At 39.1% G+C, this 22,988-nt stretch overlaps 1 protein-coding gene across 1 annotated transcript in view; it reads left to right on the top strand.

The window, feature by feature from the left end:
* The window catches only part of LOC126457406 (intraflagellar transport protein 140 homolog), a 262,614-nt gene extending 239,845 nt beyond the window's left edge, over positions 1–22,769 (top strand). Inside the window, exon 24 of the mRNA XM_050093673.1 lies at positions 19,311–22,769. Within this exon, the coding sequence (XP_049949630.1) occupies positions 19,311–19,498 (188 nt within the window). The 3' untranslated portion in view covers positions 19,499–22,769. The remainder of the gene's footprint in view (positions 1–19,310) is intronic.
* The last annotated feature ends 219 nt before the right edge of the window (positions 22,770–22,988 follow it).

Here is a 22,988-nt window from a genome sequence, read left to right on the forward strand (position 1 = left end):
TGAGTAGAAGGATGTCAGTGTAGGCAAGCACATTCTACTGCATCATTCCACTGATTGGTCTCTTGTGTCAAAATATAATTAAGCATGCAATGGACACTGGGAGTGACTACTGCAGGTACAAGGCTGCTATGAAAAAAGATGGTTGTGAAAACAATTGATAGGTTTCTGAATTTGCCAAAGCTGTACAACATTACCGATATAGCTGGTGAAAGATGAAGTGTCGTACTGCGGGAGATGACCCCCACGTCCACCGGAGATTGTCTCATGTCCAGGAAAATATAAGTTTTGCCCAGGTGTCCGGACATCTTTACAACAAACTGCTCACTCCATATAAAGGGAAGAGCCCTAGCGAATGTTCTATGTGAAGGTCGAGAAGAAAGTCCCAGTTTCCCCCGTTGCTCAAAACCTTCTGAAAAATGGCAGTTGCCCCCTCCATGATGTTCTAGAATAAAGCTATCATGCCCCAGCAGTGGTTACCGTGCCAATCATGTTTTCTAGCAAGGAGACCTGATCTTCCTCAACCAATCACTGCAGTGCAGTATACATTCTGTTCTCCAAAAAAAAACAGAACACAATGTGTGAAGGTTCTGCGGTCAAACCCCCAGCGCATTTCACAAGATGAGGGAAGCTTCCTAGTGAAAGCAAGCTCCACCTCATCCATAAAATGATTTAGTGAGTGCCGTTTTCGCAGGGCACAGTGGCATCTAAGAAAACACGACATCCGGAGAAATTCGTCATCCCGTCTCACAGGGTATGCTGTTCTTGTAATAAACCGGTGTTACCAATAGTTAAAGTGAGTTCCCTACCAGTTTCAGTGCAAAACCACCAGAAAACCACTAACAAAAATGCCCCTACTCTCATAATCACTTAAATTTCCACAATTTTTTTTAATTATTATACATCTTCATCATCATCATCATCATCATCGTCATCGTCATCATCATTGGTTTCAGACTGATACGATTCTTTGGTATCGATTTGTTTTACAAAGTTTACTGGAATTTCATATACGTTGCAGCATTTTCCTTCCAAGTCAAACCACTGCATATTCTTAATATAGCAGTTAAAAGCCTTAACTTCATTCTATTCCTCTGTTTTTTATTACATTCATACTGTTAAATAGTCTGTCAACATAGGCACTGGAATGAGGCAGTATTAGGCAAGTAATCGCAAAAGTCACTAATTCCTCAAATCTGGATTCCTCTTGAGCATTTTTGAAATGCAGTACTTCATTCCAAAATTATTTTGTATCTTTGGTCTCGCTCCAGTTCAGCAAATGAATTTGTCGCCACTGATCATCCACTTTTGCTATAAGTTCTACACTTTTGTTGAACCAAGCCATTATGTAAACCAGATTTTCTTTGTTGTGATTAAGTGCTTGTTCAACACTTATCCCGGAAATTTTTTTCATCAGTGTCAAATTTTCTGGTAACCTGTTTTTTTATATTTTCAATCAGACTTAATATAAATGTCAGGCACGGATTATGCAACATTTCTTCATCTTCCGATGGTAATCCTTTTTCTCTCATTTCAAACAACTGCTTCTCAAAGTGGAATTCCAGCTAACATCTTAAATAGAAGAAATCGTGAATTTTTGAATAAAAATACTAACATTATTTTCAGTTAACGTAACTTTGCTGATAAGCATATCAATCAGGTTGGTCAACTCATCAAAGAGTTTGGTGTGATCTGTATCTTTCGACTCGAACATTTGACTCTGTTTATTTCAAATAATATTGGATATAAAAATGAAGTATATGTGTAATTAATCTCGTTCACATATGTAACGTGCAATAACTCTGTCATGTGACACCTTTCATGCACTTTAGCTATGGAAAAATTTGTTTTTAGCTCTGACCATTGTGTGTATATTTTGATACATTGGGTTCTATTGGTAACCACCCTGTCTGGCATGCTTCAACTATTTTTAACAGTTTTTGTCTATCGTTGATGGTTTTGTATAGCTCCTTACAAAGAGATTGTCTGGAAGAGGAGCGACTAAACCAATCATATATCTCTTTAATTAGAAACTCCAAATTTCTCGGTAAAAATTCTTTTTCAGCAGCTGAAGCAGCCAGTCGCAAGGAATGGCACAAGCAATGTACTAAAATCAGGTGTGGTACCTCTTCTTTCAATTTCACAAATTCTCTGTTATTTACTCCAACTATGACAGAGTCATTATCTGAACAAATTCCCATTAAATTTTCAAGTCGCAAATCAAACCGTTCAAGTGTCTTATTTATAGCAGAGACAATAGCTCCAGCATTACATTTAAGCAGCAAGGTCAAGGTATGTAGATACTATTTTTTGGTGTAACTTACTGTAATAAACAGTAATCAATCCCAGGTATTTATGTACAACAATATCAGTAGATTCATCAATTAATAACCTAAATGGTTGATCTTTGCAATCTTGTTTTAGAACATCAGGGAAATGCGGTGGTAATACGTTTTTTATAACTGAAGTGCACTTAGTTCAGTGCATCTGAAATTTTTCGATATCTTTTTCATAACTGTGATTAATTACCTCTCCCAAATGGTCAACTACATGGTTACTAGTATGCGTGGCTGTGAATAATGAAAGTCTTGCTTCTTCCTTTTTTTCTTATTCCCAATGGGCCCTAACTTAAAAGCAATTGTAGGTTGCATAGGTACAAACTGCAACAATTTATTTAGTCCAAGAATGGTCAAAGATGTAAAACCAATTAATGAATGACTAATCAATTTTTAAAAAAGGTTGCTTACCTTTTTATTTTGTAGATGCTTCTTTGACGTCCCACGAGAGTTCAAATTATCATAGTGACTCCTTAAAACTGTACCACAAAACTTGCAGTTCGCTACCTGACCCATAGTATTTTCAATAACCTGAACCCAACTTTTAAATGTGGGTCTTGAAGCCAAGAATCCTGAAACTTTTGCATAAACTGTGGTTTTGGCATAGCTATACATGTATGAAGTCGTGAAATGATACCATACACTGAGAATCACAATTGTATAGTGCACACCATGAACAACGACAGTCGAGTTAGTTTTTCTGCACATCTGACATGACACACCCTGCCTGAGCCAACAAGCTCTCAGTGGTTATTCTATGCAACAATGAAATAAGTGAGCACCATTGTTTGAAACTGGTTGCTGCCACTCCCTGCACCTGCGCCAGCAGCCATCACTCGTGAAATGAACTATAACTGGGTGCTACTAAGTACTGTTCATTCTACAGGGAATCCCCACATGTAGTGTGTCGAGTGTGATGATTCGTTTGATGTCACATTGTAGTGCATCAGTGTTGTCTTTGCAGTAAAAGTTAAATACTCCTGAAATCAAATAAAGTAGAAATAACGTATTTTGAAACATATAATAGCTTAGTGGTTGAGAGATCGGCTTTTCAGTAACTGAAACTGAATTCTACTAAACCACTATAAAATCCACAAGCCACTAGAAGCAATATTTTGCCACTAAAAGGAGGGTAGAAACCACCAGTTTTGTGGAAAATCCACTAAGTTGGCAACACTATAATAAACACATTAGCTGGGCGCTAGCCCAACGCTGTTTTATCTGGGATAAGGAGACCAGGCTCCCACCCCAAGTGAATTCGCAGTTAGACCAGCTGCCAGGATGCTCGGCACCACCAGTTTCTAAAGAAGTGTCATTTTGCATTGAGCCACAGCGTTCCCACCCTCTTGCTTGGGTGCTAGTGGAACAAGGCCAGCCACCACCTGGCACTACCCTGCCAGGACCACAGCCTGTTTCGGTGACTCGTCTGTGAACTGGCTTGCTGCTTGGGGAAAGTTCTAAAGCTATAGCTGAGTTTAATTCTACTGTTACTACACAAGTCACGCATGTACTGTGAAATCAATCAGTGGTTTACCCTAACCCTATTAGTCCATCAAATCAATAACAATCAGGGAAAATTTAGATACACCAAAGGCGAGTGAAATTGTATGATAATCACCAAAACAAAATGAAAGGGGGGGGGGGGGGGGTGCCTGACAGACATTAAGATGGCAGTGGCCAGCCCGGAAGGCACCGCCATCTTTCAGCGATACTTTTAAGGGCCCAGTGAAACTGTTTATCCTTATCATCTAATTCAAAGACAATTTAAGGATGCTTGAAACTTGAAGTGCACTTTAGTGGGATATGCTTTTAACAGTTTTCACAACAAAAGTTGGTCTCAAAATCTGGCAGAAAACCCGAAGTGATTTTGGTCCAATGTAAAGTACACCAGTGACAAGTCATGATCAATGCCTTCACTGCACCATAGGAATGGTAATGTTACTGATGACAGCCATCACTAATGTGGAATTATTAAACATTGTTATCCAAAACCCCTTCAAGGAAGATGCAGATAATATTGCAGAATTTTAATAAAGAACAGCTGCCAAAATGTGTGATTTGGAAGTGACTCCCTTGGTTTAGCAGAGCAACGTTAAGTCACACAATATAGGCAAGTCTTTTGGTCCAGACAGTTTATCACTAAGGTTCCTTCCAGGTTTTGCTGATGAAGTAGGTCCGTTTTTATCAGTAATATGCAACCTTTTGCTCAACAAAAGACCTGCACCTGGAGACATGAAACTTATTCAGGTCATACTTATACAGCAGAAAGGAAAAATAGAAGTAATTTGCTGAATTATTGTTACGTAAAAGTGACATCCATTTGCAGTAGGATTTTGAAACATATACAATATGGAACATATGCATTGTGAAATGCTCTCTAAGAATGCTATAAATGAAGGTTTGTTTTCTTCAAACTATATTCTAAGGTAAGTAGTGGGGTCAGTATTACCTTTTGTGTTCCAAAATTTCTTTGGAAACCAAACTGATCTTCACCAGGGTCAGCTTCTACCATTTTTTCCATTCTTCTGTAAATAATTTGTCTTAGTATTTTGCATCCATGACTTATTAACCTAATGGTTCTATAATGGTCACACGTGTCTGGCCTGATCTGTCTTTGTAACATTACCCAACATGGGCTTGCTATGTTGGTACTACAAACATCTGAAAGCAGTGAGAAACTACAACCATTGTTTTTCTTAACGTTGTGCAGCTATATTGTGTGGTTAAATAATGGCACCCTCTTGGGTAAAGTATTCCAGAGGTAAAATAGTCCCCATTCAAGTTTCCTGATATGAACTGCTCGGTAGAATGTTTCATCATAGGATAGAAAAGAAAAAGTGCTGTGCATGTATTTTGTGGAATAGGAATTATTACAGTCTTCTTTAAGTCTGAGGGTATTTTGCATGTCTAAAAAATCTTGCACACCAGGTGGTATAGTTTTGTCATGATATGTTCTCCCAAGGTCTTTAATAATTCTGAAGGAATGTCATCTACTGCATGGACCTTGTTTCTGACTTATGATTTTCAGTGTTCTGTCAAATTCTTCTCACAGTATCGGCAGTTAGTCATTCTGCACATCCCTTCCATATTTCAGCTTTCCCTTCTTTGCTTAGTACTGGATTGCCACTGACCTTTTGATGTTCGTACAGTTGCTTCTCTTTTCCCCAAAAGTCTCTCCAATTTTCCTGCCAGCAAAATCTATCTTTTCACTACTCATGCATACTTCTATAGCCTTGAGTTTGTCCTCTACCCATACCTGCTTAGCCATTTTGCATTTCCTGTTATCTCATTTTTTTGATGTCTGTATTCCCTTTAGCCTGCGTCATTTGCTGCATTTTTATATTTTCTCCTTTTATCAATTAAATTCAATATCTTACATGTTATCCAAAGATTTCTGCTGGTTCTTGTTTTTGCCTATCTGATCCTCTGTTGCCTATACCATTTCACATCTCAGAGTTATCCATTTATATTTTGTTGTATAAAGGGCAGTCAGTTGAAAACAAGACAAATGGAAAAAAAGTAAGTAAACTGTTCCTTATTTCAAAAATAATTGCCATAACTGTTAATACATTTATCCTTCTGTGAGACAAGATGGTCATTGCGTTCACAAAGAAGTGTTTGTGGCTGCCTTCAGAACCATGATTATACCCAAATATGCACCTCTTCTTCAGAAGCAAATTGATGGCCACGAATATCTTTCTCCAAGGCTTCAAAAATTGGGAGGGGGGGGGGGGGGGGGGGGATGTAAGGGCTCCCCATCAGGACCTATCTAGCATAGTCAAAACAAACTTGGCAACACATGGGTCTACCCACAATTTGATAAAGTCTTGCTTTTTGACAACAATGTTTTATTTGCTAGGGCACATTTAAATGGCAATATGTCAATGGCAAATGAAAGTGCGAGTATGTCCTTGCGTTATACAGATGTCATCATTTCTTGAATTAGAATTAAGATGAGTCATCATATATTTAGTTGTATTATATGATCCTGGCTTGAATAAATAAAACACTCCGGTCCGTCGGGCCATATGTCATGCTTTAGAGAACTTCGGTTGAATTCTGCATTCTGATGTTGAGAAACACTTTTTCTTACGTCAAACTTTTTTTTTCTCAAACAAAACAACCACATTTTCATTGTAAATATTTTTAATTCTTTTACATGGAAGTAGCACCAACTCATTCATTTCCTGCACTTGGTGCAGCAAAGCCTTGTGCTTCTGCATTGTTTTGTGGCAAATTGTGTCAAAACACATGTGTGGAGCAGATTGTATAAACTAAAATTAAGTGAAGCTTATGGAATAATACTCTGAAAGTATTTGTATGGAGTGTAGCCATGTATGGAAGTGAAACATGGACAATAACCAGTTTGGACAAGAAGAGAATAGAAGCTTTCGAAATGTGGTGCTACAGAAGAATGCTGAAGATAAGGTGGAATGCTGAAGATAAGGTGGGTAGATCATGTGACTAATGAGGAGGTATTGAATAGGATTGGGGAGAAGAGACGTTTGTGGCACAACTTGACTAGAAGAAGGGATCGGTTGGTAGGACATGTTTTGAGCCATCAAGGGATCACAAATTTAGCATTGGAGGGCAGCGTGGAGGGTAAAAATCGTAGAGGGAGACCAAGAGATCAATACACTAAGCAGATTCAGAAGGATGTAGGTTGCAGTAAGTACTGGGAGATGAAGAAGCTTGCACAGGATAGAGTAGCATGGAGAGCTGCATCAAACCAGTCTCAGGACTGAAGACCACAACAACAACAACAACAATGGAATAATACAATTTAGGTTTATTGTGAGTTAGTTAGATATAATATTCAAATTTAACAGTATATATAATGATAAAATGAAATAAATATTTATCTCATACTTTTTTGCAGATGGTCCGGTAATCTGTAGTGACATACTATCTGTGAAAAACAACACAGATATCTTGTCACATCTTGATAACATTTCAAAGAGGTGCAAAGATTGATAATGTGCCAGTCTCACATTGCCACAGTTGTTTCAAGTACACTGCAGAAGTTTCGCTGGGAGGCACTTTCACGTCCTCAATACGGTATATATTTCACACCATACGATTGAGCCCTGAACAAAGACATTCATCGACTTGTTTTGGACAAAGAGGTGTATTCCTTTTTTCCATCTGCCTCGTTTTCATTCGACTGCCCCAGATATTGATTTTCATCATAGTGGATACCACAGCAAGGAATTTATTAACAGAATGGGCAGATTTCCACTTCTGCTGTATTTATTTTATTAGTGTAAACCAAATGAATAGAACATGTAAATTTAAAGAGTCTGCCATTTTAATGCATATGACACATTTTTCTGTTTCAGAAAATCACGTGAAAATTACCTAAAAGGCGGAAACTTGTCATGTATCGATACAATAAATACATCAGAAGTGGAAAAAATGCCACCTTCTCCACTGTGTTCTTTTTTCCGTTTTGCCTATTGCTTCCTTTGAGCTCTCAACAGCCTCTGGTTCTTTCAATTTATTGAGATCCCACCTCTTTAATTGTTTACCTTTCTGAAATTTCTTAATTTTAATCTGCAGTGCATAACCAATAAATTATGATTGGAAATGTTTTGCAGTTTAAAACCAATTTTCAAAATCCTTGTCTTACATTTATGAATTCATGCCATTGCGTAATCTACATGAATCCTTCTGGTGTCTTCAAGGTTTATCCACATATACAGTCTCCTTTCATGACCCTCAAACTAAGTATTGGCAATAACTAAATTTTCTTTGTGCAAATTTCTGCCAGTGGCTTCCCCGTTCATTTCTTTCTCTCATTCCATGTTCTCCTACTGTTACTCCTTCTCTTCTTTTTGCTACTACTGAATTCCAGTACCTGATCAAAATTACATTTCCTCATACCCAACTGTCTGAATAATTTCTTTTATCCCAATATACTTTCTCTCAATCTCCTCAATGTGTGCGCATATAAACTTACACTTCATTTATATCTTGGCTATGACAATGCATTGTTTACACTATTCATTATTCTTCTTCTTTTCGTATTCATTATTATTCCTACTCGTGCATTACCTCTATTTGATTTTGTATTTATAATTCTGTATTCACCTGGCCTGAAGTCCTGTTCTTCTTGCCACTGGCATTTCAGCAGTTCCCACTGTATCCGTCCCTTTTTAAATTCTCCAAATATCCTGCCTATCCAATTAAGGGATTTAACATTCCACGCTCCATCCCATAGAACACCTCTTCTCTCTCTCTCTCTCTCTCTCTCTCTCTCTCTCTCTCTCTCTCTCTACCTACCTACCTAATGACAACATCCTACCAAACAGTCCTTACTTGGAGATCTGGTTGGGGGACTGTTTTACCTCCAAAATATTTTACCCACCATTAAGACACACAGGAGAGCTGCATGTCTATCTCCGTGGTTTCAGCTGTTTACAATGCCAAATCAGTCAGTCGTCCCTACTCTTCACTCTTCACCTGCTTCTTCTCAGAGACCCTTCAGTTGTGATTGTGCTTATCATAAGACTATCTGTATTGTTGATGTGCACAAGTCATATCACCTATTTCCTTGTTCAGGATATTGTGTCCAACTCCCAGAGTGTTCTTAAAAGTATTAAACACCGAAGATTGAATAAAGCAACCAACCATTATATTTTGGATGTGGCACTTTAATATATTTGCTGTAAACGGAGAGGGCAGACAATCATTTTGCAGTGGGCTCATTCCCACACTGCCATCCACTGTAATCAAGAAGTTGATGTCTTAGTGAAGCAAGCTTCATATACGGAAACTGTTCTCAATTTTAAATTGCTGTATACAGACTACTCACATGAAGTCAAGAGCCACGGAAAACAGCATTGGCAAGAGAAGTTTAATGTGATCCAAAAAAACAAAAGGTGGTTATTATGTGGCATTACAACTTCAAATTCCTATAAGACACTGGTTTATGAGAATGCATTTGAACTGATCAATGATTTCCGCCATCATTCAACTCTACTTTAACTGTACCTCATTTCCTGTACATCTGTATAGAGTCAACATTTATGATTCTCCTGCATGTGAGTGCAGTTCCATGTTAGAAGCTGATGTAAACCACATCTTGTTTTCACGTCCCAAATTTGACAGTGAACAATCAGAATGTCGAAAGACTCTGATAAGTGTGGGTTACCTCCTCCCACAAACGTCTTCTCTTTTGGTTTCTAAAAACATTCACCTGTATCAAATGATAATCAGTTTTCTTTAGAGTATAGAGGAAAATCTGTAGGACTCATATATTCATGTATCTGTATCCTTATTATTAAATTTAAGAAAGAGTGTGAATTGATAACATAAATGTCTAGTTTATGTATGATTCTATGGGAATCGAGATGTTACGTGCAGTAATATCGAACCCAACGTTAAGTATTTGCTCGTTTGTAATGAATTAACTTTATTTTGATCATGTCGGTACAAACACATCGGCTCGAATACAGAGTTCGGAACACACTGCGATAAACAGTTCTGAAAGAATTTCGTTCTCAAAGATGAGGCGGTCAACTCTTGCAGTCGATAACCGCCACAGAGCCCCCGCCGTAGTGCGGAGCACGGTAAGGATGATGAGAGGTGTGTGTGCACCCGGCCAGCTGATGACGCAGGTGCGTGTGACTGATCGTGTCGTGGCAGGCGCTAGTGCGAGGCGCGATCGGACCGTTTCTCAATGTCTTGGTAGGCGCGACCAGCGGAGGGAACGAGGCACGGAAGGCGTCCACAGGTTGACCTTGCCATGCTGCTCATGGCACGGTGGAAGCAGAAGGCGGCAGCGTGTTGGTGGGGAGAACATCTTCGTGCTGAGGACGTGTGGCGCAGCGGAGTTTTGATTCAATCAAAGGCGCGGAGTGCATCGAAGAAGCGATGCGATGTATTGCCAAAGTATTTGCCGGCGAGCGCTGTGGTAAGTGTAACGTGTCCGGTAACAGTTTGTTATTGGCCATATGACATAAAGGAGCCAGCATGCTGTGGCTTAACAGGTTGTGTAAGAGCTGCTGGATGAACAACACCCGCGGTAATGACGGAGTTATAGAGGTGCTTGATGTCACAGCAGGGGAGAAAACAGCAAGCTGCACATGACTGACCTTGGCGGTGGATGACTTCGGTGTAGGCAGAAGCGTTACCTCAGAGTCCGTGGATGGTGAGTGTGCTACAGCGGTAGTTGACAGTGTCGGTGTTTTGATGTGCGAAACAACCGTGATCGAAGGTTGGGGGGTGTGGCCGTGAGCCCTGTGCATGAGGCATGGCGACGGCGAGAGGTGGTGGAAGGCGGACGTGGTCGGCGAAACCATGGTCGGAGCAGGAAGGCGATGAGACGTAATGTGAACGTGAAGAAGTCAAATCGGCGAATGAACTACTGGTCTGTGGCGGACAGGCAACACAGTTTGATGGTACTGGAGCTGCGTGTGTGCTGCCGCTGTCGGCACTGCGATCGAGTTGTAAGGCTGCAAGCTGGTCACGCGAAACTGCTGCACAGTCGTGTGACGGAGCGGAAAGATGCTCACTCGTCGAAGCAGAAACGGCAGATGTGTTGGTCATACATTGCGGTGGTAGTGAAGAGGGCGGCAAAGCAAGAGGCACTGGAATGCGGCTGGTTATGGCGTTGTACAGGCACAAAGTGTCTGGAACTACCAAGGAAAGGTGGCAGTGGCGTAAATAACTTGCTTGTATCACATCTGACATCTGGGACATAGATCCATGTAGCTTGATTGTCAGGGTATTAGTTGTAGCTGGTAGTAACGGCGAAGGATCATCAGCAGTCGGAAGCAGAACAATGACAAGAGCATTTCGTTGCATGTCGCGCTCGGTCGGTGTCGGCTGCAGCATGTGTAACTGATCTTGTACCAACAAGTTGTATGTCGCAATTTGCTCACGTAGCTGTCACAGTTGTTCAGGCGAAAATGCATCTCGTTGCATGTCGCGCTCGGTCGGTGTCGGCTGCAGCATGTGTAACTGATCTTGTACCAACAAGTTGTATGTCGCAATTTGTTCACGTAGCTGTCGCAATTGTTCAGGTGAAAATGTATGTCGTGAAGCAGTCTGCTGTGTATCATTGAGTAAGATGGGGTCAAAATCAGAATCTGTCTCCATCAAAGGGTAACGTGACGGGACAAGACAAGGTCCGCAGCACAGTATTGACCTAACAGTTCGAGTAGAAGAGATCGTGTGTGCGATCGCGAATGTGAAACTCAGTACTCGGTGGCGGCGGAGTGAGAACACGTTCACTGCTGTATGAAGCATTGATACGGCTGAAATCGTCTTCTGGGGTGGGTGAACAAGTTGCGGGCAAGATCGAGTAGTGAACGGCCGAGCAGTAAGCATGCGTAGTGTCGGCGAGTTGTTGACAAGATGCGGGTGCGGTAGCTGTGGCGGGATCGTAAGTCGCGCAGCGTTTGTTTTGACTGGGTCAAGGTCAGTGAGCCAGCAGGCGGCGGCCGTGACGTCGCTGTCGGTAGCAGTCGACCAGAGTCGGTGCGGCTCAGGTGCTGCGTAGAGGGAGGCGTGGCACGTCCAGTGTTGCACTGAGAAACAGCCGGCATTGTCATCGGTGTAACTGGTGCATTGTCGTTGATCAGTAGGATGTCCTTGATGAAATTATTCCTGTGATGTTGGTGACAGGCACTGAATTAAAGCGGCTTTCGCTCTGGTGTACTTGTCACTCAAATTGTCACAGATAATGTCCATAATTATGCAATGATAGTCCTTTAGGTGCCTGAAGAGTACGAGGTATTTTTCACTTTCGTTGGTGATGCCATAAGAGGAGAATACATACTCCGTGGCCACGAACCACATTGGAAGTTGGTCCGAGAGAAATGTTGGTAGCTGAATGCGGCAAATGAGGGACAAGCGCGGAGAAGTGACAGAAAAGTTGGCACGAACATTCAAACTCTGGAAGATGGGCTGTGCGGAAACCGGGTCGAATGAATTTGCACGCAGCGTGGAAGATGCGGTAGCCGTGACGGGCGTTTGTGAATTCAGCGAGGCATGCGATTTAGCCGTAGTTCAGAGTTCGTGCGAACTGAGATTTGCAACATAGTCCCCGTTTGTTGCAGTCCATTGTTGGGCGTGATTGTCCGATGTCGAAACACTGCACAAAGTTAATTCATTACACAAAATCAAGTCAAAACTGTCCAAATTGATCGGCAAAGGAGCACTGCACTGTCCGTAAGTGAAATTACCGACGCGTTGAGTGGGTTTCAATGGACAACGTGTGCGCCTCGGTCGCATTGTCAATGTGTGAGAAGGTGACAAAAGTTACCAAAAAGCACGATTCACATAAGAGTTGGGAATTTACACACTAATTACACTTCCTGTACACTGCATCCAGATGTGGCGCAATGCGAAGTCGATGGACGTAGAAATCCGACAAAGGGTTGCTGCATTGTTTGTCCATGGTGATGTCCCAGTACACATTTCTGGCATCGTAAGTGGCGTTCGTGAGCGTCGGGGTCACCAGTGTGGGAATCAAGATGTTACCTGTGGTAATATCGAACCCAACATTAAGTGTTCGCTCGTTTATAATGAATTAACGTTATTTTGATCATGGCAGTCCAAACACATCCGCTCGAATACAGAGTTGGGGACACACTGAGATAAACAGTTTTCAAAGAAGTTCGTTCTCAAAGATGGGGCAGTCGACTCTTGCAGTCGATAACCGCGACAATTCTATTTGTTAAACACTTGTGGAGAAAATTGACAGCTTGGGCTTTCATTTCTGTAAATATGCATTTATCTATTCCCTCTGTAGAATTATGTATTCTATGTAAACATGTGTTTCCGATGGCTAAATAGAATACTAATTCTGGACAAACAAAAAACCTTGGTATGGACCATGATTCATGAGTAGGGGGGAACAACAACTGAACATATTTGTCAAAAGAGTCGGTACCGCAATATGTCGCTCACAGTTTATATTCTCGTTGGTGAGAGAACTAGAAAGCTTAAGATTCTACCTTAACTAATTTGTGTTCAAGTAATGTTTTTATTATCACACCAAAAGCATTGGGTCAGATCTCTTTGATACATAAAAATAGTTTGAAAAATATTTTTCAAATTTTCCTTGGGTAATATACATACAAAAACTTTCTTTTCAGAATGTGAGATATTCAAAATAAGTTAAATGTCAGCATGTAATGCATACAAAGAGTGGGACTTAGAGCTTTACAACAAAATTGAAATTTAATCTTCAACTATCAGTGTTGTACATCACTTCACCTAGGAGTAAACAGTATTATGGTAAACTAGAGGGGTTGTAAGATCTGCTCATATTTTACAACTTGCAGTGAACTAGCTCATAAGGAAGGAAGGTGAGTCAGACCCAGATCGAATGTGCACAGCAGGTTAATGACCATCGGTGATGCACCAGCCAGCCTGGGTGTGATTACTAGGCAGTTTCCCACACTTGTTTAGATAAGTGCTGGGCTGTTCTTCAATGTCTGCCTAAACAACTACAATTCACAAATAGTTAAATATGATTACACATAGAACAGAATTTACACAGAATTAAATTTTCACTCGGCAGTGGAGTGAAACTTCGTGGGAGATTAAAACTGTGTGCCAGACCGAGACTGAAACTTTGGACATTTGTGCTTTTCAGGAAATTGCTGTACCAACTGAGCTATCCAAGCACAACTCACAGCCAATTCTCACCATTTTACTTCTGCCTTTACCTCATTTCCTACCTTCCAAACTTCACAGAAGTTCTCCCGCGAATCTTGGGTAGTAGCAATCCTGGAAAGAAGGATACTGTGAAGATATAGCTTAGTCAAAGCCTGGGGGATGTTTCCAAGATGAATTTTTCACTTTGCAATGGAATCTGGAAACAAACCCCCAGGCTGTGGCTAAGCCATGTCTCCTCAATATCCTTTCTTCCAGGAGTGCTAATCCTGCAAGCTATGCAGGAGAGCTGCTGTGAAGTTTATAATGTAGGAGATCAGGTACTGGTGGAAGTAAAGCTGCGAGAAGGGGTCATGAGTCATGCTGGGGCAGCTCATTCAGTAGACCATTTGTCTGCAAAAGGCTGAGTCTTGGTCCAGCACATAGTTTTAATCTGCCAGGAAGTTTACACAGTTCGCAGACAGGTTGTGCAGAGTACTCCTCTCCCTTAGGCATCTGATGGCTGCCAACAGGAAGGCCATGTGGTCACAAATTTAAATAAAAAGTATTCGCCATATCTTAAGCACAGCAGAGCACGTCAGGAGTGGGGTTAATGCTAACGAAAAAAAGAACAAGGAGATTGTTTGTAAGACTGGCAGTAGTAACATAGGAAAAAAAGTCTCTCATAACTCTTTGTCAGGATGTAAATGCCAAGTACAGGACAGTAAGACACTGTAGGAATGAAATACCATAGAGCAAGCTTGTATAAAAAGAGATTCAGACAAATGTTGTCAAGTGTAGAGGAAAATAAGTGTTGAGTGGGGATAAATATTAACAGAGAAAATGAGAGAATCATAATTTATTGCAAACAATAAAGACCAAGAAACAAGGAACTCTTTCTGTGTTAATCTCCTATCATTAAGATTCTTTGCAATTAGTAATATATTTATGTATTTTTCTGTTGTTGGATTTCTTGTTTAAAGTGAGAACTTCTACAGTATTTTCTTTCCTCTACTAGCTGAGTTGATGTCATATTTCCCAAATTCCCTGTTTTATTTATTCCATGAATAACAACACACTTATTGTTATAATTTGTTCCTGTAGTGACTACCAAACTGTGACACTGCATAGCATCCATCTGCATCCACATATTGAAAATGTATTTTAAGAAGACATCCAATAACACAAAAAATTGCACTATTGTAATGGTTAATATTTATCATCTGATATTTAGTTTTGAGTGTGTCTGTATGGAAGCCAACACCTTAGAAAAAGATGAAGTGCATGTGGACAAAGCCATTGGCAGTATTGTAATCAGTTTTCACTTGACAATGATGAACAGATGGTCAAGCAAACTTTCATGGGAATTTTAGCACTTGATGTGATTGGGAGCTTGAGAAGATTTTATTATGGATTGCATTAACCTAGTAGCAAGAAGGTTGGACAATAAACTGTCAATTAATTGTTAAGGAAAGCCACAGGCCCATGTATTGCATATGGGATATAAAGCTGGGTTTGTTGGAATGGTTCCAGTGTTCCCATTATTTGATGAAAAAACTGATTACAAGTTCATTAGAGATTGAGAATTAAGTGCACAACACAAAGTCTTTCCTGGCTGTGACTACACAAAGAATGAACTCTGTGAAATACTGCATGTCCATGAATAAAGCCCAAGGTCATACTGCTGTGGGCATATGCATTGTGCTGTTTTGTCAGGCAACAATGAAGAAGGGCTGAACAAAGTGAGAAAAAAAGGCTTGTATGGAATTTCATGCCTTGGAGGCACATGTGAAATTTTTGAAATGTGTAGATTTGGGCCTTATTTAATATTTTGCAATGAAAACTATGGCTGTTCTGACACACTTCCCAGCATGTAATAAGGACAGTGTTGGTACCATGCTATGGTGAAGCATTTGTGGCAAGAACCAAAGGTGTCTTGGTGGAGTAGGACACCAAACAAGGCACTTATTTAAGGGTGGAAACACATTCTCACACATAGGCAGCCAAACAAACTCAGCCTGCTTCTTTCAGAGGGAATTTAGAGGTTCTGCAATCTACACTACGTTTGCTGTAAATTTTCCATAGTAGTTCGCCATACTCATGAAATATTACAGTTCTTTCAAATTCTGGAAAGGGGACATAAAATCAGTGGCCTGTTTGTGGTGTTTGGTCAGAAGTATACAGTTTTTGTTCGTAATGAAACCCAGGTCTCAATTGAATGACCTCTTAAGAGTACACTGTAGGCTCTTTTTCTGTAAGACAGAAAAAAGTGAGTGTAGTTTCTGGAGATGCTTGTGGGTGTTAGACTGCACAACAATTATTTTGTTGAGATAATTGCAACACAGTGGAATCTCTCAGATCAGATGTCCCATGGATCGTTGAATATGGAAGTTGTTGGAGTATGGCAGGTGCACTAGCAATGCCAAAAGAAAGTAGCCGGCATTGGTAGAGGCTGAACGAGCATTCAAAAAGCGCACTCATTTGAAGTCCGGGTACAAATATAGTTGCAAGTGCACTTCCAACTTATTGATTTAAGAGTAGTATTCACTGCCTTTTAATTTTGAAAAAAAGTCCTTGGAATGTAGAATCAGATGGGTGTCAACCCCCACTTGAGAATTAACAGCTTTTACAATCTCCACATAGGCTGAGAAAGCCATTCAGTTTGTGTACCACTACTAAAGGGGACACCCATGAGCTAGACAACATACGCATGATCACTTCCTGTTGCAATTGAATTTGTCTTTAACATTCTCATACAGAACGTGTAGTAAAGAATGTGACTTTGCAACATGGCAGACTGCACTGCATTGGAGGAAAATCTTTTCCTAAATGTCAGAGACACAGCTTATCTCTGGAGAAAACAACACGGAAAAATGTGTGCAGAGGTATCAACGCCTTGGAACTGCAGAGAAAACTATGGTGACATTGAGTGCATGCATAAATGTAAAACAAGATTCCTAGGTAGTGATGAAGTAAAACGCTTTATGCCAGCAACATGTAAAAAGAAAGAATTTTTTTTTTTTTTTTTTTTTTTTTTAAGTGTCCTCCGGGAAACAAAGTAATTAAATCTGACAACAAACAAAATAATAAACTTCTTGGTTTGAAGTTAAATAAGGAATAGTAGTCTCCCAAATGATTACTTTGCCTGGACGCCAATCACTGCTGACAGTTAATTGGTACAATTGTATGATAGTTAATTGGTAAGTTCACAATATCCAAATCAATCAGTGCACATAAGTACAGGAGCACAAGAGTCCAAATGAAACTGAGACTGGGGGAGGCAAGTGGAGCCCAAGCTTAAATGTTCATTATTTAATTTTTTTCTGCATTTCAGACAAGGTGCTCCATAAATTTTAAAACGTGAATCAATGTGTAATAAAAAGAGGTTGAAGGCTATGTAAGCTTAATCTTTAAGGAAATGGTATTTATGCTGTAAATGAATCATAGTTCACTGAAATCTGAAATGAGGTTCATGATTTACACAGCAGACAAATTGTTGCATTTGGAAAATAATGCAAACTTTATCAAATTTTAATTCTAAATCTAGTAAACATTTAAGAGCTAACATTATGAAGGGTGTTCTTTTTTACTGTATCTGACGCATGTAAAGAAATATTAATGATTTTCGAAAATAAAAGGTCAGTGTTGTCATTTTTCATCCAATTTGAGATGGAATAGCCCATATGTGGTGCTGCTGGTTGTCAGAATATGTAAATAGTCTTGCTGTATGAGTCACTGGCTTCAGCCGGGTGTGTGTAGAGCCGGAAAAGGGAGATATGATACTGCGTGAAGAATTTGATACAGCACTGAAAGACCTAAGGCAAAACATGGACCTGGGAGTAGACAACATTCCACTAGAACTATTGAAGCCTTGGGAGAGCCAGACCTGACAAAACTTTAGCATCTGGTGAGCAAGATGTATGAAACAGGCGAAATACCCTCAGACTTCAAGAAGAATATAATAATTCCAATCCCAAAGAAAGCAGGTGTGAAAATTACCGAACTATCAGTTTAATAAATCACGGTTGCAAAATACTAACACAAATTCTTTGCAGACGAATGGAAAAACTGGTAGATGCTGACCTTGGGGAAGATCAGTTTGGATTCCGTAGAAATGTTGGAACACGTGAGGCAGTACTGACCCTACGACTTATCTTAGAAGATAGATTAAGGAAAGGCAAACCTACATTTCTAGCGTTTGTAGACTTAGAGAAAGCTTATGACATTGTTGACTGGAACACTCTCTTTCAAATTCTCAAGGTGGCAGGGATAAAAGACAGGGAGGGAAAAGCAATTTACAATTTGTACAGAAACCAGATGGCAGTTATATGAGTCGAGGGGCATGAATGGGAAGTAGTGGCTGGGAAGGGAGTGAGACAGGATTGTAGCCTATCCCTGATGTTATTCAATCTGTACATTGAGCAAGCAGTAAAGAAAACAAAAGAAAAATTTGGAGTAGGAATTAAAATCCACGGAGAAGAAATAAAAACTTTGAGGTTCGCTGATGACATTGTAATTCTGTCAGAGACAGCAAAGGCCCTGGAAGAGCAGTTGAATGGAATGGACACAGAAACGAGGATGTGAGATGAACATCAACAAAAGCAAAATGAGGATAATGGAATGTAGTCGAGTTAACTCGGGTAATGCTGAGGGAATTAGATTAGGAAATGAGACACTTAAAGTAGTAAATGGGTTTTGCTATTTGGGGAGAAAAATAACAAATGAGGGTCAAAGTAGAGAGGATATAAAATGTAGACTGGCAATGGCAAGGAAAGCGTTTCTGAAGAAGAGAAATTTGTTAACATCAAGTATAGATTTAAGTGTCAGGAAGTCATTTTGGAAAGTATTTGTTACGAGTGTAGCCATGGCCATGTATGGAAATGAAACATGGACAATAAATAGTTTGTACAAGAAGAGAATAAAAGCTTTCGAAATGTGGTGCTACAGAAGAATGCTGAAGATTAGAAGAATGCTGAAGATTAGATGGGTAGATCACATAACTAATGGGGAGGTACTGAATAGAATTGGGGAGAAGAAAAATTTGTGGCACAACTTGACTAGAAGAAGGGATCAGTCGGTAGGACATGTTCTGAGGCATCAAGGGATCACCACTTTAGTATTGGAGCAGTGTGGAGAGTAAAAAATTGTAGAGGGAGACCAAGAGATGAATGCACTAAGCAGTTTCAGAAGGATGTAGGTTGCAGTAGGTCTGGGAAATGAAGAAGCTTGCACAGGATAGAGTAGCATGGAGAGCTGCATCAAACCAGTCTCTGGACTGAAAACCATAACAACAACAACACAAAATAATCAATCAGAACCTAATATGTGCAACATAGTTGTATAACTGATTAGTTATTTTCTTTTGTTTAGGCGATCCACCAGCACGTTATGTGTCAATCAGTACACTAGAAGCAATTGCAAATGGACTAGGTTTACCCTCTCCAAGTACACAGCCTGTTCATGAAATAGGAGATGAAGAAGTTGAGGAAGAAGAAGGACTGGGCACGGGTGCAAGGCCTGGCACTAGCTATGCAAGTAGTTATGGGTATCCACTGTAGTCACTGAACTATTCTTACAAATAGAATCTGCTTGTTGTGTATGTTATCATTAAATGTTATAGTTACTATATCTTGCAATAATGTGTGTGTCAGAAGAAAGCTGCGGGTTACAGCCTTTACTGGAAGGAAAATCCAGCAGTAATGTGATATTTTCTGTTACCCCGAAAATAAAGTTATGTTCCTTTGCTTTGACTGTGTGATTCCATGTAAAATCAACTTCTTAGATAATTTACAGAATTATCATTCCGTACAAAATTTTAATGTGCAATACTTTTAGTGAAGTTATGTTCCTTTCACTGGGTGATTCACTGTGAAATAAACTTCTAAGATAATTTCCTGAATTATCATTCTGTACAAAACTTTAATGTGCAATACTTTTACTATAAGTTTAAGGAATTTGGTTTCAAACACCTTACATTAATGCAAACTATGTTGGCATTTTGAAAGGCTTCATTCAGGGCATTACCCTGTCAGAATAATTTCTTTATCCTTTTGCCGTACCTATTTAAGTGGGTAATGTTAGTCCATAATATTTCTACCCAATAGCCATTTTCAGTAAATGTTATATATTTCCCACAAAAGTTTGATGTCAGTACAGATACACTTCTGTATTTTAAAGTGGATGTCAAAATTTCTGTTAGAAATTTGCAGCTCACCTGTGTGTTCTTCACTTGTAAAGTGGTGCTCCCATTGTAATTTTGGCTGGGCTCTTACACTTTTGTAATGATTATTTTTTTCATGTGCGATAATTACTGCCTGCAGTTCTTTTCTCATGTGTTCTTTTTTGTGACATTTTCATTTTACATCTTATTTTATGTTAGGTTATCAAGAACACCATAAAGATGAACAGTCATTAAATATGCAAACTTCTAGACCCTTGATGTATCATTAGAAAATGGAAGTTAATGTGCTTTCAGTATCATTCTAGCGAGGAGTTAGTTTGATTTCTAAGTATTCATCTCTTGCCTGTCTCAGTATGTTTTACTGAAAGTGGTTTTAGCAAAACGATATATTCTCATAAAGCAGCCATATGTTTAATCACAGATATTGAATATGTTGTGTCTTTTCATCCTTTTCAAGTTTTGGACATTCTGTTGTAGTCTTTGAGTTTTTGCTTCGTAGGAACTCCTTTGTTTTATTATTATTATTATTAGTAGTAGTAGTAGTAGTAGTAGTAATATTGAAGCTTGGAGTAGACCCTGTCATAGCTGCTTCTAGTTTTGTCAGTGCTGTGATGCTCATTCCAGTACTACATTCATCTATGCTTTTCAGTAATATGCTTAAGCGTATCTTGTAATACCGTAATGCAACCAATCATTACATCCTTATTTGTAGATTATCCCACACCGTTCCTGCTATGACTGCATGTACATGGATTAGTAATCCAACCTCTTTTCAATGATTCCATTATATTCTTGCTTCTTGATTTTACAGAGATGGAGGAAGTCATCAGTATTAATTCTGTGTCAGTAAAAAGTAACATTGCTCTTCTTAATTATTTAGTAAGTTTACATAAATTATGAAATACACATCCATGTGATATACATTCTGCCAGAAAGCATTTTAACTAGCATATCTTAGAATACAATCACTAAGTTGAATGTACCTGATAGTATGTAATTTTTGTTGGTTAGAGTCTGAGTATACTGTGATTTATGTAATTGTTTGTAATAGAGAACAAGCTTCATTTATCAAAATATTTTACTTGTTTTAGGATGTAATATTCTTCTCAGTCAACCCCTTTTCTTCTGTCAATCATTTGAGTAATGTATTATGGTAGTCTCAAAACAAAGTATTTTTATCACATTTTTATTATCTTGAATGGTTTCTTGCGTACTAAAGTCATTGTTTCATTGTAGAGACAGTAAGTCTAAGTAGGCTCGTCATTACTCATCTTTGTGACAATGACCTGGGAGTTACATTATGAGACACATGAGGAATATTTTCTAGGGAGCACACCTTGAGTTATGGAAGTATGTGATGTTGCAGACATGTGGAGTGACCTGAAGCCCGGTCCTCTACACTCTATAATTTGCAACATGAACTGATTTTTTGTTCTACTGATTCTACACTAGTGTTGTGAAAATTATATTATTTGCTACAGCACAATGGGTACCAGTATTCAATGAAGTATCTTTCTTGATATGATTTGTGCTTGAATTTGATGGAGTTGGTAGTGACTCACAATGCCAAATGCCTTTTGTTACTTACATGTGTAATTTATGTCTATAATTTTTCTTTCAGACGTGTTTCATAGTTCTCATAAATTTGTTTTTGACCATGTGTATGGCTGACTACGTACCATGGAGGGCATAAATATATGTGAAAGTGTGCTTTTGTCATGGAAAAGAATTGTTTGAGGATTGAATGCTATTTATGATTTTCATCTTGTACATAGCTATAGTTTTGATACAGTATTTGTAATATAGCTTTATTTAAATAAATTTTAATTTATGTTTTTGTGCAGATCAAATAATGTATATTGTACATGTACCACTGGTGTCTCATGTGAAACATGTTTAAAAGTCATCGTATGAAGGTTTAGCAGTGGCAGCAATGATAACTAAACACTGTCGTCTTTGCTGAGAACAAATCCTGGAAATAATAGGATTTCGCGTGTTACCCAGTTTATAGCCTTTGTCCTTGTCGATAAGGTTTTCTCCCGTGTATATTTCCATGTACTCTTCAATAATGGGACCAAATGAGATGGCACAGTAGTAAGACACTGATCTCATTTTGGAGAACAGCAGCTAAAACTGCTATCCAGATTTTGGTTTTCCATAATTTTTGTAAATCACCTAACAGTTTTGCAGGCCGTGGGAAGCATACTTACCAGTAATTGTATTTCTTTACTACACACAAGGGAATGTGTCACACCACTTCTCTACATTCCTGGCATGTGGTGGTAATCCGCTACACCAGCTGTAGGCCTTGTTTGTTATGAAATATAACTTTTAGGACCATTGGAAATAGACATACTATTAAATAACATTGTTTTACTGGCCACTGGAAAGTATGCTTACCATTTAAGTAGTTTCTCCATGAGACTTGAGAAGTATACTTACAAGAAACTTAATATTTCTTCTGTGAACTTTGGGTAGCATAATTGCTACCAACTTAGTCATTTTACAATGATCTTGGGACTATGTCTTATCTCAGATGTGCCTGATGGTGTACATTGCTATGACAGCCAGTTTCTGTTTCAGTCAGAACACACTGCTTCCATTTCTCAGTACAGATTATTGTGACTTGTACCAACTCATTTCTTTATTTTGTGATAAATTTTATAGGATTGTTTTCATAGTGTGATCAATAAAATAAAACACAAAATGCTGTTTTTTTATATATTTTTTACCTGCAATGGCAACACATAGCAGTTCACAAAAAGAAAGTGAGAAAAACACTTACCACAATTGTTTAACAACTCACAAAAGGCTGTGGGAGATATACGTACCACCATTGTTTTTGGTCCTAAATCACAAAAATGAAG

The sequence above is a fragment of the Schistocerca serialis genome, chromosome 2 (genome assembly GCF_023864345.2).
Source record: "Schistocerca serialis cubense isolate TAMUIC-IGC-003099 chromosome 2, iqSchSeri2.2, whole genome shotgun sequence".
Taxonomy (NCBI): Eukaryota; Metazoa; Arthropoda; class Insecta; order Orthoptera; family Acrididae; genus Schistocerca; species Schistocerca serialis.